The sequence below is a fragment of the Setaria viridis genome, chromosome 5 (assembly GCF_005286985.2).
Source record: "Setaria viridis chromosome 5, Setaria_viridis_v4.0, whole genome shotgun sequence".
Lineage (NCBI taxonomy): Eukaryota > Viridiplantae > Streptophyta > Magnoliopsida > Poales > Poaceae > Setaria > Setaria viridis.
In genome coordinates, this window is record NC_048267.2 from 10,937,639 (window position 1) to 10,952,927 (window position 15,289).

The following is a 15,289-nucleotide window of genomic DNA, read 5'->3' on the forward strand; positions in this document are numbered from 1 at the left end:
AGGTCATACCGGGCTGGATGGCGGGTGCTTCAATGAATAAGCCTTGGGGCAGCTCCTATTCCTGATAATGCCCCCAAAGAACTTGGACACCCAGTTGACAATTTCCTCCTTCGGCACCTTGAGCTGGACCTCCCAGGTCGGGTCCTCCAGCCCTACGTACTCATATGCTAGGTGCACTCGGTGCTTGATTGGCTGCGTCAATCGCTGGCTGAAGTTAATGCTGACAGCCCAAGCTGTCAGTCCCCTGATTTAAGGTCGGCGATCTTCACCAGCAACTGATTCACCTAGACTTGTTCCTCCGAGGTCGACTGGTTCGACCACTCGGGCATGACCACTGGCCCATATCCTGTACGCGGCGGCAGCTCGGGCTGCTGACTGGCAATGGAGAACCACACTTTTTGCCAACCCTTGTTGGAATCCTTCAGCTGCAGATCAAAATACTCCTGGACCTTTTTCGCTCGTAGAGAAAAACCACAACCACCAATCACTCTCTGCTTCCCCTTGGTTGATACAATCTTCAATTGATACAGATATCTCCAAAGGTCAAAGTGTGGGGGGATACCCAGATATGCCTCACACAGGTGGATAAAGACAGCAATATTCAAGATGGAGTTGGGATTTAGATGATAGCTCGATCTTGTAGTAATGTAGCAGACCCCGAAAGAAGTCTCCGCATGGGATGCTGAACCCGCGCTCAAAGAAAGAAGCGAAGACCACCGTCTCCGTCTTATCCTCCGATGGGAACTCCTGGCCGGTGGTTGGCTTCAAATCCAGCAGCGCCTGCGGCCCGAGAAGGCCCCAGTCAATGAGCACCTGGATGCGCTCCTGGGTCATCACGGACTTCATCCACACCGTCGTTAAATCTGGAATGTTCGCCTGCGCCATTTCTTCGGTCTCCAAGCCTTGCGATTTGGATCTAATGGATGCTAGGGTTTTGATGCGCATACGGCAGCACGGTGGCTCGTGAGGCGGTAGTATGGTGGCTCGGGTGGCGGTGGCGGAATGTCCGCGAGCAGATTGGAACTTGTGGCGGTGCGTCATAGGGTCCACGGGCGCAACGGCGATGAGCTCAGTGGACTGTGGCGGTGGTGTTGCAAGTGTTACGGATGGAAACGAAATGGCTCTGTGACCCCTTGCACTTTTGAGGGGCGTGACGGCGTAACCTATGGACGGAATTTGCGGGCCTCACGTTATTGCGGCGCAACGCACCGGGCAGAATCTGTGGGTTTTCCATTAATGTGGCATGCGTGGGACAGAATCTGCGGGTTTTCCATTACGCTTTCAACAGCGTGCCTCCGCGACTCCACCAGTCCTCGTCCTCGGGTGCTGGGCGCCAGTTTCAGGTCAGCGTGCCTCCGCGGCTCCACCAGTCCTCATCCTCAGGGGCTGGGCGCCAGTTTCAGGTCGGCGTGCCTCCACGGCTCCGTCAGTCCTAGTCCTCGGGGGTTGGGTGCCTACTTCTAGTCAGCATGCCTCCATGGCTCTGCCTTTCCTTATGTTCACGCACTTGGACTTGCTATTGCAATCAACTTTTTCTTTTTTGGACCATTGGACCGATTATCCTAATCGTTTCAATACTCGGGGGCTACTCCTATGGAGGGCGTCTTGTCACTTCGACTTGCTAGATGCCCAACCTCCACTAACTCGGCACTCGACTTTGCTCTGCGTGTTGGCTCTGTGTTCGCTCGGATTTTCTTCTTTTTTGAGCACTGCGCAACCTCTCCGTCACCATGACGCCATCGCAACTTCAGCCGACTTCATTTCAAGCTTCGTTGTGATGACCTCAAGTTCCTGTTCGCCTACATATCGCTCGGGGGCTTGAGGGATATGGGTACCTCATGGGTCCTTACCGACCATGATACTGGCCAGACCTGATAAGTGGGTCCACCCGACCAGGGCGTGCGGACCAAGGATATGAAGATACTTGGAGTACACGTCAAGGCAATCGGACAGTTTAAGTTAGCTCGGATAATGCGGGACACGTACTATAGTCTAACTCAGATTACCTTCCATGTAACTACCAAGTAGATTAGATTCAAACCGACTTGTAAAGGTCGTCAGCCTATATAAGGCGGCCAAGGGAGCCTCCCAAGGGCATCCAATCTCATGCCATCAATACAATCCACGCATACAGGATGTAGGGTATTACTCTCCAGAGGCTCGAACCTGTCTAAAACCTTCGTGTCCTTTGTGTTCTCGTGATCACCTTCGAGTTCTTGGTTTCACAATCGCCTCCACCTACAAATCAACCACTTAGGTAACCCTTGGTGGACTGTCGGGCTTATAAATCCGGCAAACCTTGATGTCTTAAAGTTGAGGGTGTATCTTCCTAAAAAAATTCATCCTATGTGGCATTCTTGATATTAGAGTATGATAAAATAGATTAGAGTGTGGGCCTAAACCATGGCTAATTGGCATAGGCAAGGGCACTATATAGGGGAGCGATGGTGGCAGCGCATCACCACCAGCTCAAACTGATCACCCTACTTGAGCCCAAAGGTCGTCATGTGGAGCGATCGCCGTACTTGAGCCCAAAGGTCGTCATGTGGAGCGATCGCCGTACTTGAGCCCAAAGGTCATCATGTGGAGCAAGAGGCACGTCAGGTACGATGGCCCATTGCCATGGCTCTTCCCATGCTTCTACTTATCGTGTTGTTTGGTTCAGCTTTCTAAGTAGAAATGGAAATGGAATCAGGATGCAGCGCTAACGGTTACAGTTTAACAGGAAGCACCAATTTTTTATTTCGATCGGGTGGTGAGCAGTTTGCTAGTCGCGACTGCAGCATATCCGTTCACACTAGGAAGTGGATGGTAGCCCTGTTTGGTTGGGCTATGGCTTTTGGAAAAGCTGCTATGAGCTGTGGGCTGTAGAAAAGCAATTGTGAGAAAGCAGTTGTGGGAAAAGCAGAAGGCTGTTTGGTTAGAGCAGCTGTGGCTTTTGGAAAATTTTCTAAGTTTTCCATCATTTGCACGGACACGACCAAGTTTCACACCATGGTGCAGCAATTCACGGGCATCCCGGCGCCCCCTGCCGGTGCGTTCGGTGGTCCCATCATCAACTTTGTCGGCGACTACGGCTTCCCGCCATCCTCCGACGTCATGTCCTTCGACCACCACCACCACAACCTCCACCGGAGCCACACCGCTCCTCCCCCGGTGGCGCCGCTCCAGGACCAGCTGCTCCGTAGGCAGCAGCAGTACACCAGCGGGGCATTCGGCGGCTACAATAGTAGCCTGCTGGGGCGGCGGCCAGGTGCGGCGGGCGGCGGACGGCTGGGTGCGGCTGGTGCGGGTGACGGGAAGCGAACGGGAATAGAAGGGGAAAATGAATCGGTATCCTGCATAACCAGTGGCAGGCGGGTAATTTCTTTGCCCAAAAGCAGTGAAAGCAGGGGGGAACCTGCTTTTGGATTTGTACTAGAGTGAAAGGTGATTTTGGGCAAAAGCACATATGGCTTTTTACCCCTTTAGTTGGCTTTTGGCTTTTGCAAAAGCAAAAGCAAAAGCATGTTTGGAAGCCCAACCAAAGAGGGGCCTCTATAGCGGTCACGGTGCAAACGGATTACAATCCAGACTAACCAAACCAAAAGTGATGCGATCAGAATTCATATCACACCACAGACCGTCAAAAGTCTAAAAAACCCCAACTAAACAACACTAGTTTCTTCATGCTTCGTTGCCCATCCCTAGGCGTAGCAGACGTGCCTGTGCGCACTCGCGATGCGGTGACCACGGAGTCTTTTGGTCCTGTTCGTCTTGATTATAATCCAAGCAAAAATTTTCTCATTTCTCGCTTTTTGTAATTCAAATCTCTAAAACGGCTTACCACATAAGCGAGAATCTGGAAAAATAAATAAGACGTTTGGTGGGATTCTTGCTTATGGAAAAAACAGTACCTTTATAATTTATCTCACCACATCAGGATGCAATTAGTTACATTTGGATCGTGCCTGATCCGCAAAAGCCTGTGATATTGACGGGCTTTCCATGTCCATACTCTTCTTCTGGAGGGGAATTTGACCTGGCCTGTTCGCTTCAGCTTATAAGCCGGCTGAAAAGCTGAAACGGCTGATTTGTTGTGAAAGAAAAATACTGTTTGGTGGCTGATAAGCCGACTAAATAAGCTGAAGCGAACAGGCCAGCTCGACAATCTTTTATATGGCTTCTGGAATTTTTTTTCTTCCATAAAGGATTCATGCAAGGCAGCCGTCCGATCATCATATTATTCCTCTGCTCCAACTGACCACGTGCGAGCGTGTCGGGCGGAAGTGTGCGTCTGCACGGAGCAGGCTATGCTGCCATACGAGTGCATGTGTGGGATAGTACATGCAGCAGGTTACGATAGGACAATGCGAGAATGAGGCTCTATTTGGTAGAGCTTCGGCTTCTCATAAAACGGTTTCGGCTTCGGCTTCTTTGGAGTGACTTTTTTAGTGAAGTTGAAGCCGTTTTGCAAAACGTTCGGTAAAACGGCTTCTCAATGGCAATATATGTAATTTTATGATCACTTAATGCTTGGAGAGAGAGGAGAAGCCGGTGAAGCCACGTTTTTCGGCTTCTCCTCTCTAGTGTAAGCCTTTTTGCGGTTTCTCCCCGACTTTGGTGGTGAAGCCGTTTTGAAATTGATCCTTTGGTAGGGCTTCACCAAAAGCCGGTGGAGAAGCACTTTGAGAAGCCCCACCAAACGAGGCCTGAATTTCCAAAATTCGATCTTCTTTTTCTCCCTGATGGTGCATCCAATTTCAGTTCCGTATAAACAATGATGTTGTTTGGAATTTTTTAACAAGATGAGATCCAATATAATTATATTTTTTAACTTTTAAAGTATGTCAACATTTTAAATGCACTAGCTCAACATTCTAGATGTACTATTTCAACAATATCATATAAATGTTGAACTAGGTTACTTAAAATATTGAGCTATATTTTACGAAATGTTCAATCTAGTATTATAAAATATTGAATATAATAAACATTTATTTAGAAAAAAGTGAATATCAGCGCTTAAAAAATTGGAGAAAAACAAAGAAAAAAATACTACCATGCCCACATGATGATGCGTTCATAGTCATTATTGGTCACGAATGTTCATCATACGCCGTCCGCTACTGGTACGCTGCTTGCTGCCCTCTTTGTTGTGGGCTTGTGGCATAAAGCACTTCTCGTGTAGTCAGCACGCTCTTCTTGGTTGGTTGCACCCGCTTCTCCCACGTTTGCTGCTTGGTGTGATTTGTGTTGGGCCGCCAATTGGGCCGTGCGTTATATAAGCTTCCAACTTACTTATACATTTTTTGTTTTACTGCAATACTGTGCTACATTCCTATTTATTTAATTATTTTGTGAAATATGTATTTAATGTTGTTGATTGTATGCATTTATAATTACTGCATAAGTGCACGTATTTATAAACTGGTGTATTTTAACATTCTAAAATTAAGTGTCCAATAACATAGAGTTTTAACATACTTTTTCCCAGTAATAAGCAAAGTCACTCCAGTATCGACCAAAGATGAAAATAATGAGAAGCCACGCAATTGCAAGCTAAGGCATGTCCATTCCCTTCACATCCAAACTAGGAAAGGCAGCGGTAACAGTGGCATGGTTTCCACGTTGGCAAAAACAACAAATTTGCATCTAGTACCAAATCTTAAAAAAATAGGATAAGTAGTCTGACCATTTTAGAAGGGTGGAGCAGTAAGGAGGATAACATGGATGATACCGCTACAAATCAGATTTAGAACAGGTGAGGCCGCGTGGCAATCACAGTGAGGTGATGTGTTGTATCGTTATGTACTGCTCTCTCCGTTCCAAATTGTACGTCATTTTAACTTTCTCATATGTTGAGATGTATAATAATCTAGAAAAATCAAAACGATCTACAATTTAGAACGGAGGGAGTATTTACCTACAGACATAGGCACACGTTGAATAGAATTTCCGACAACGTCACAAAGCAAAATATATGCATGGTAATTTTTCGTCATTGTACTATTGTTAATTGAAACGCAATATTGTTGTCCTTGTCATTGATTTCTTTATCACTGTTGTTGTTAATTGATCGAGTCCTTTCTTGTGGACCGAAAGACCAAGGAAGTTGTTGTCTCCTTCGACGACATCCATAATTGACTACACTAGCGTTTTCTTGGCACGTGATGCGCATGATGAGTATGTTTGTGAGCCTTCCTAATTAGCGCGTGCTAGGATAGCTTCCAACTACCAATTTGTGACAGCTCCGAACTTTCGATTTTGGAAAAGTTAAATCCCGTAACTTTCTATTTTCGGAATATCATAACTTATACACATAACTACGTTGCATAACTCCATAATATAATTTTTTATGAGATAATTTTTTAGCATAATTTTAATACCGTGCATAACTTATGTGTATAACTTCTAGGTACAATTTATAAAGAATAACTTTGAATTTTGTTTTTTTAAAAAAAGTTGTAACCTATATGCATAATTTGTACGCATAACTTTTTTCCTAACAACAATTTAGGTGATAAATTTCATAATACAACTTTCATGATGTACATAATTTATACGCGTAACATTTGTCATAACTTTTGAGAGAATGTTATTAAAAAAAATTTATGCACATAACTTATACGTATATACAATATTTACTTGGTATAGAAAAAATAATTTAAAAGAAAAAACATAGGTCATCACATATGCGGGCCCCCGCGTGGGACCCATTGGTTGCTGCGTCGCGCGCCGCGAAGCACTGTAGCACGCGCAGATTCAGGACCAGGCTGTACAGCTCCTTCTTGCTCTGGCTCCTTCGGACGCATCACTATTCATCTACTATTCATCTAAGTTATTTTTTTCTCTCCTCTTCCTCGTTCTCATAGCCGACGAGAAGCTGAAGGAGCCGGACCTCCCGACATGCAGGAGTCGAAGCCCAGCCCGGCCAACTGGCCCTTGATATTGCGGTATGTTTGTTCCTCTCTTTTCGCGATGGGAGTGAAAGAACGTTATCAATGTGACCAAAAGTTTCGCAGTAGATTGATTCATTATTCCAATACCAACTGTTCCTACCCCGATTCGCCTTGTTTAGTTCCCAATTTGGGAGTGGCAAAATTGGCATTTTGCCATAAATGCGCAACTGTAGCATTTCGTTTGTATTTGTGAATTATTGTCCAAATATTGACTAATTAGGCTCAAAAGATTCGTCTCGCAAAGTACAACAAAACTGTACAATTAGTTTTTGATTTCGTCTACATTTAGTACTCCATGCATGTACCGCAAGTTTGATGTGATGGGGAATCTTCTTTTTGCATAGTATTAAAGTTGGAAGTTTGGAGGGAACTAAGAGCTCATTGTTCCAATACGTATGGACTTCTCTTGTAGTTCTTGGTCATTAAAAAAAAGGCACATGTCGGTTTCTGCTAAGAGCGAGCAGTCACGCTACCTTAATAACCGGATTCATAGCTGTCAACGCTGATCTAAGACTGAAACTTTGAAGTGGTGGGAAATAAATAATAAAGAAAGAGGTTTTTATCTAAATAAAATTATCTAGGCACAATTTTCAACATAAATATTCTTATCTATGAAACAACAAAAATAAAACAATGAATTAGAAGGATTGTTCAACACTTAAATGCTCTCTTGAAAATCTTTGGAAACAAAAACAATCCACATTGAGATTGGCCTAAGAGGACAAATTAGATCGTAAAGACACAAAAATCATCTTTTCTAACCAATTTTTTTCAGATGACAAAATAGGAAGGAAAATTGGCTGCTTTGAGCTACTCTATGACACTGTTAATAGTGGAGTAGATTATATTCTCCTTTTTTTCAAGAGGAAGTAGATTAGATTCTCATACACAAGAAAGCATAAATAATCATTCTCCATGACCAGTCATCCGTGAGGGAATATATAAGAGAGCGAGGGGAATTTGGCTGCCCTGAAATATGACCCGTCCATAGTTGGGTCCGGATAGATTTGACACGGATGAAGTTTTGAAAGTATAGAAAGACAGAACACGATAAACAATAAACAATAAACAAAATACAATAAAGAGATTTGTTTTACTTGGGTCCAAAGACCGGCACTCGGTGGCCACCAAGAGATCGGGTCCCATGGCCAAGCGCTTTTGCTCTTGGCCTTGGCTTTTTGCAACCCTTTTCCACCAACCTTCCTCTCCAGTCTGACCCATCCGATAAATCGTCCCGTCATACCACTCCAATCCGGCAATTTCCGCGCTCTGCCTGCGCGCATCAGGAAAAAGAGGCGGCTACCAGAAAAGAGGAGGGTAGCCGGCGGCGGCGGCGACGGCGGCAAGCAGGGAGCAAAAGAAGAGCGGCAAATCCATGAGAGATCAGAGCCTGATGGAGAGAGTTGACAGGCCGAGCATGGAGAGCCCGATCTCGAGGACTGACCTGAATTGCATAAGCCTGGCGGACCCGGACATCCAGAATTCGGTCACGCTCCTCAAGCAGGTCCGCAGTTCTTTCTTGATTATCTCAATTTTAGTCAACAGGTGCCTGAATAGAAGAAAACTTGGAACTTTCTTTCTCGAGACCTACGATCACGGCTAAATCTTCCACCTTTTTGGCAATCTGTCCGTACACAAGGACAGTTTCAAAGTCCTGTCACGGCATGTTGGTAGGATTTTTTCTCTTTTTAGTGAGGGAGGTAGGAATCTGCTTGTTATAATTCTTGGCTTTTCGTAAGGAAGGTTAATAGAATTGTGTTGCTGTCACCTGTCAGTGAACAAGTTCGGCAAAAACATGGACTTCACTTCCAAAATACATAATACTACTTGAAGTATCATTAGTCAACTGTTGCTTTCACTTCGTACATTATCTAATTGTGCCTTCAAATCTTCTGCACTGAAACCAAGATTCGTTAAAGATTGTGCTGACGAGAGTGACCTGCCTTCTTGCAATTTGTTTACCTGATTGGTTTGTCAGCAGAAGAGGCAACACCTTTGCCTCTGAAGGTTTTGGACAACTTGGTTCTCTTTATTTGGAGTATGTCTTCAATTAGAGTCCTTGATTATGCCAAGACGACATCTTGCCCCTATGGCACAATGTATATAAAATGCATGCTACCATGTTTTTCATGTTATTTTGAAATTGGTAAAGAGTAAAACAGTGATTTACGGCATGCATCAGCTTGAAATGTCATTCCCAGTATTATGTTCTAGATTTTCATATGGTTATTTCTTGATCCATACTTTGTTCAGTTGTTGCCTCTTGACGGGCTGTAATTTAGTTTTGGGCGATTGGGCCACTGAAATCCGTTCTGCATGATATTATGATCAACATATGTGTGACGAACTTATTTTTTGCTTTCTAATCAAGCTATAGTTTGCATGTTTCCCAGCTGAACGCGTTGTTGAATATCTCTGCTGGTTCTGTTTATTCTAATAATTCCACTTCTGTTTCTTATCAAGAATGATATTGTTTGGTAGGCATGCCTGGATTCAGGCTTCTTCTATGTTGTGGATCATGGGATAAGCCAAGACTTCATGGATGAAGTTTTTGCTGAGAGCAAGAAGTTCTTTGACCTTCCCCACAGTGAGAAAATGAAGCTTCTCCGAGACGAGAAAAATCGAGGGTATACACCAATGCTTGATGAAATTCTTGATCCAGAAAATCAAGTGAATGGTAAGTTATTCAAACTCCACATTGTTGCTGTTCATAAGTTTACTTTTCATATGTCGTATACATGTTAGGGACCCACTGCACTGCTAGTGATGAAAATCTTGACAGGTTATACCAAAGGATAGTTCACTGAGAAAATCACGCTTTAGTCTGGACTTCCTTTGTTTATGTACTGTACTATTTCAGTTATTTTACACACTATTACAGTATGCACTTGACCTGTTTCAGGTGACTACAAGGAGGGATATTATATAGGAGTTGAGGTACCTGCAGATAATCCAGAAGCAAACAAACCATTCTATGGTCCAAATCAGTGGCCTTCTGAAGGTGAAGCTCTTTCCCTTTTTTTTAAAGATACCATTGACAAAACTGAATGATTCTTGATCCTCTATGGTTTAGCGTATGCTTGAAACTTGTTGACACAGTACAGAACTGTAGATTACTCCAATTTTTCTAGATTGTTTTTTTGCCACGTAGATTCTTTAGTCCTCCTTTGCTCATTTAAGTCATTTAATTTATGTTTCCTTTAATGTTCAATTTATTGATTATCATTTTACATATACTTTCCCTATTGGCCTTTCAGAAGTATTGCCAAAATGGAGGGAGGTGATGGAGAAATATCACAGTGAGGCATTGTGAGTTCATTGTGTCTTGACTTCAGAAATAACGCTTTGTATAGAAGCACATCTATCATATTAGTCAGTTCTACATTTAACAAAGTGAATAATGATGATCCATGAGGTTACAAATCTGCTCATATCTGGACCATAGAAGTATGGTAACGAAGTTTAGTTTCTTGAATCAGAGATTTTACTGTTCTTATTTCAGGAGAGTAGCAAAATCGGTTGCAAGGATCATTGCTCTTGCTCTGGATCTTGATGTGGACTTCTTTGATAGACCTGAAATGCTTGCCAAGCCTATAGCCACTTTAAGGCTCTTACACTATGAAGGTGGACAAAAGACAGGTCATGCCTTCGTGTCAAATGGTATTTATCCACATGGAACATAACGGAATTCTGTTGTTTGATGTTCTTTTTATCATCAGGTCGAATCTCAAATCCTGCAAAGGGCGTCTATGGAGCGGGTGCCCATTCAGATTATGGCCTAATAACTCTCCTGGCAACCGATGATGTAGTTGGACTTCAAGTAATACACCTTACAACAATACTTTTCTTATGTTTTTCGTGGCTTTGCTTTGACTAGGATTTGCTCTCTGAATCCTTCAGATATGTAAGGACAGGAATGCTCAGCCTCAAGTGTGGGAATATGTAGCTCCTGTGAAAGGGTAGACGTATTTTAATCCAATTACTTTATGCACGTATCACAATAAGCTATGTGTTTGGAAAGTAAACGCATGAAATTCGTCCTGTTAATCATAACTTATAATGTGCCTGACCTTGATTTTCAGAGGATTCATCGTCAACCTTGGTGATATGCTTGAAAGGTGGAGTAACTGCATTTTCAGGTAGGCCAACTTATATCTAGCAAAGTGGCAAGACTTCTTTTATTGGCATCTAGATACTATTATTACTTGCTTATCATTGGGAGAACTAAATAATGTTTGCTTCCACACCAAGCTGTCAGTTTGAAGAAGAAAATTGCTGATGAACTTTTTTCTTATGCTCTTATTGTTACTGTTCTCTTATGGTGCATTACACTTGTTTTTAACACTTGTAGGTCAACCTTACATCGAGTAGTCCTAGATGGACGAGAACGCTACTCGGTAAGTTGTTACTGTAAATCTATCAACATCATTAACTTCCTTATGAAGCTGAAACTAGTTAAATAAAAAAGGCCAGAATTGAGATTGTTTTAGTTATGCATATTGTAACATACAAGTCTCCTTGCAAAATGAAGAAGGAAAAAAAACATGTGTCCTTAAGTTTTTTCTGTTTCATCAGTTGTCGCGAATCCAAGCATTTGCCTATTAATATGCCATAAGTTTGTTGACCTTAATCACAGTCATTTCCCTTGTCTGGAACAGATAGCCTACTTTGTGGAGCCAAGCCACGACTGCATAGTCGAGTGCCTGCCAACCTGCAAATCCGAAGCCAACCCTCCAAAGTAAGGTCTAGCTCCTTCAGATGGTTATTAAAATTAGCCATCTGCAGTAGATCATCCGATCAGACTATATGAACTCTGAAGCCACATGAGGTTTAAAAGTTTGCAATTTGCATTTGCCTTGTTCAGGTTCCCCCCAATCACCTGCTCTGCCTACCTGTCCCAGCGCTACAAGGACACTCACGCAGATCTGAGCGCTTACAGCGACGGCAAGGCCTGAAGGATGATGCCCCCCTACTGTGCTTTTTTGCCACTACTACTGAATACTGATGCTTCACTTTCAGCCATCCAGTATTACATGTAACCTGCAATAACACAGTAGGCTGGAGGATGGCACTGTGTGTTCTCACGAGCGGCTCCAACAGCCTTGCCATCTCCCTCTCCAAGCCAAAATTTGACAATTCTGCTGAAAAATTACGATCCAACAGAGTTGCTATTTGGATGGCCATCCCATCCGGTTTGCCAAATACTTTCCCACACTCTCCAAACGCGGGTTTGACTTACCAAATGTGCAAAATGGAGAGTGTGGGATTTTTAGAGAGGAAACTAGCTATTGGGATTTGAAGAGTGGGAAATGAATAGTCTGTTGGAGGAAGCGACTCAATATGAAGAGGAATCTTTTTGCCAAATTGGATAGAGAGTCAAATGGAGAGTAAAAAAGGATAGAATGTTGGAGTTGCTCTAAGAGCATCTCCAACAGACTACCTATTTTTAGCTCTCTATTTAACTCTCTATTTGAATTGGAAAAAAAATTCATCTCCATACTCCAACGGACTATCCATTTCCCACTCTCCAAATCTCAACGGCTATTGGTAGACCCACCTCTATATATATATATACTATTTATATATTTTTCTTTTCTTTTTCTTTCTATTTATTTTTCTCTTTCCATTCTTTTTTCTTTTCCTTGTTTCTTTTTCTTTCCACCGGCGAGACTCTTATCTAGTCGATGGCTCTCTGCGCTCTCTTAGCATGTGTTTGGTTATCGGGTCGATCTGGGTTGGAACAGGTTCGACCTACATCAACCCGTGTTTGGTTCAAAAGGTATCTAGGTTGGGTCGGACCTAGGAGCGGATATTTGCTGGAGATGTGGGTTCGCTGCGTTTCTCCAAAACCAACGGACCACGCTGACCCAGTTGATGTGATCACCCCCCCAACCCTATCGTCAACCCTACCATCCGTCGCCAGGCACATCCTCCGTCGCCTCCCCTGCCATCCGCCACCTCCACTCCTATCCGCCGCCTCCCCTCACCCAGTCACCCCTCTCTCCCGGGTGGATCTCGCCCGACGCCCGTCCCCGGCCCTCCCGCCACCTCCCCTCCCATCTACCCGCCTCCCCTCACCCGGTCACCCCTCTCTCCCGGCTGGATCTCGCCCGATGCTCGTCGCTGCCCCTCCCGTCCGCTGCCTTCCCTGTTCTCCACGGCACACCTTCCCTCCGTCGCACTTCTCCATCGCCTCCCGTCGCACCGGAGGAAGGACATCTTCAAGATCTCAGCTGTGTTTTGCCAAGGTAAGGAAACCCTACCATGCGTCTTTGGTAGAAATTCGAACTCATCTTGTTGGACCATAGTTCTAGATTGTCTTGTGGGAGTTGAATGGAACAAACAATCCAATAGCATCGCATATTGCAGAACATCTTATTTCATTGAAAGTGCACTGAGAATCTTCAATTCTCTGATTAATTGTATGTCGTGTGCTCCTGGTTCAATGGTCTCTAAGAACAGTGTTTCTTTCATTCTTGTATTGTAGATGGATAAGAGGACCAAGATTGTAACTTATGCTACTACTGCATACATGCTGTTGTCAATGATGGCCATGATTATTCAGTCTAGAAAACGTAAACGATGTACAAAAAGGGTTGGTATTACCTATAGGCCTACAGAGGAAAGGGATAGGATGAGAGTAGAATATCTAAATAACAAAATTTGGAAGGATGACACAACTTGCTTGAATATGTTAAGACTTAATAGAGGCAAGTTCATTCGGTTTTGCAATATTATTAGAAATCGTGGTTTGCTTAAAGATATATGTAACTTGTGTGTTGAGCAACAGGTGGGTATGTTTCTAAATACAGTGGGACATAACCTTAGGAATAGGTTAGTTGGAACTAATTTTGATAGATCGGGAGAAATAGTTAGCCGCTATTTCAACAAAGTACTCCATGCTATTGATGAGCTGCGAGGGGAACTAATTAGGACCCCGTCTTTGGACACTCCAAGCAAAATTGCAGGGAACAACAGATAGGATCCTTACTTTAAGGTGTGAGACTTATCCCTATTTTATTTTGAGTTTTGTATTAATCTAACCTCATATTGTCCCTAATCTTTACTTTTTTGAAAAAATTAGGATTGTATTGGAGCTATTGATGGTACTCATGGAAGAGCATATGTTCCTAAGAACATTGAGCATGCCTTTTGTGGTAGGAAATCCTTTTGCACACAAAATGTAATGGCAGATGTAGATTTTGATTTACGGTTCACCTATGTGTTGGCTGGTTAGGAAGGGACTGCACATGATGCTCTAGTTCTACGTGATGTTTTAAAAATGTGAGAATGGCCTTCGTGTTCCACAAGGTAATAGAGTAGTAAAGTCTCAACTTTTACATACAAATTTCAGATTATAGTAATCTATGAAATGGTAGGCAAATTCTACCTAGTCGATGCTAGATATGGAGCCAAACCAGGATTTTTGCCCCCCTTTTGTGGTGTCCGGTACCACTTAAATAAATGGGGAAGCAATCCAGTGCAAAATGAGAAGGAATTGTTCAACCTTAGGCACTCATCTCTACGTGTCACAGTAGAGTGGGCATTTGGGGCACTAAAGAGGAGATTCAAAATTCTTGATGATGCTACTCTATTCTTCCCTTTTCCAACACAAGTAGATATTATTTGTGCTTGCTGTATTATTCACAATTGGGTCATACAAGATGGGCGTGATGAGTTCTTTACAGAGGATAGTAACTGGCCAAGCTACAATCATGCTTCCACACGTATTGGCCAAGCAAATGAGCATGCTGCTATGGTTAATTTCAGGCAGCAGCTAGCAGCTAGCAGATCAGATGTGAGCAGACCGTCAAAACAACAATGTTAACTAATATTTATTTCAAACTTGAATTTCTTTTAGTTGTATAATATCTTTAAACCTTTCTTGGCTGATGTATTGCTATTTGTAAGGACATATTTGACGTTGAATAATATTTGTATGGACATGTTGGTTGCTGAATCATGTGTAATTTGTGGTGAAATTCAAGTTTTGTCTATGTATTGGTGCTGCTTTTGTATTGGTGATAATGTACATTTTGTCTATGTCTTGATGCTGCATTTGTACTCGTCGTATTGCTGATTTTGTTTTTGTATGGCAGGACAATGGAGGAAGTAGCTGAAGGGCGGGGGGCAATTAGTGGGCATGCTACATGGACATCAGCAATGTCTGCTTTAATGCTCTTTCACCTTAATGATTTGGTGGTTGCTGGTTTGAATACATCAAAGGACTTTAAGAAACACCTTTACAATGGTTGTGCTAGGGCTATTAATGAGAAGTTCAACACTAGGATCACTAGTGAACAAGTCAAGAATCATTTGAAAACATGGCAGAAAAGGTATGCAAAGAT

The 15,289-nt window shown here is 43.1% G+C and overlaps 1 protein-coding gene and 1 pseudogene across 2 annotated transcripts; both read left to right on the forward strand.

Moving 5' to 3' along the window:
• The first annotated feature begins 8,076 nt into the window (after positions 1-8,076).
• On the forward strand, positions 8,077-12,124 carry LOC117858890 (azadirone synthase LFS). 2 transcript variants are annotated; one of them, XM_034742042.2, is made up of 11 exons: positions 8,077-8,445; positions 9,423-9,618; positions 9,844-9,942; positions 10,199-10,250; positions 10,444-10,565; positions 10,661-10,761; positions 10,842-10,900; positions 11,024-11,080; positions 11,293-11,338; positions 11,600-11,679; positions 11,806-12,124. In XM_034742042.2, the coding sequence occupies exons 1-11, from the start codon at positions 8,317-8,319 to the stop codon at positions 11,894-11,896; spliced, it is 1,032 nt and encodes a 343-aa protein (XP_034597933.1). In that variant the 5' UTR covers positions 8,077-8,316; the 3' UTR covers positions 11,897-12,124. The 2 variants fall into 2 exon arrangements, with proteins under 2 accessions (XP_034597933.1, XP_034597932.1); XM_034742041.2 differs by having other exon boundaries at positions 8,079-8,445; positions 10,444-10,580.
• Positions 12,125-12,274: 150 nt separating this feature from the next.
• Positions 12,275-15,033, forward strand: LOC140222942 (uncharacterized; annotated as a pseudogene).
• The last annotated feature ends 256 nt before the right edge of the window (positions 15,034-15,289 follow it).

Coding starts and splice junctions, on each gene's coding strand:
- LOC117858890 (XM_034742041.2), top strand. CDS start 8,317: ATGAGAGATCAGAGCCTGATGGAGAGAGTTGACAGGCCGAGCATGGAG. Junction 10,581..10,660: donor TGAAGGTGGACAAAAGACAG/GTCATGCCTTCG, acceptor TTTTATCATCAG/GTCGAATCTCAAATCCTGCA. Junction 11,339..11,599: donor ATGGACGAGAACGCTACTCG/GTAAGTTGTTAC, acceptor TGTCTGGAACAG/ATAGCCTACTTTGTGGAGCC.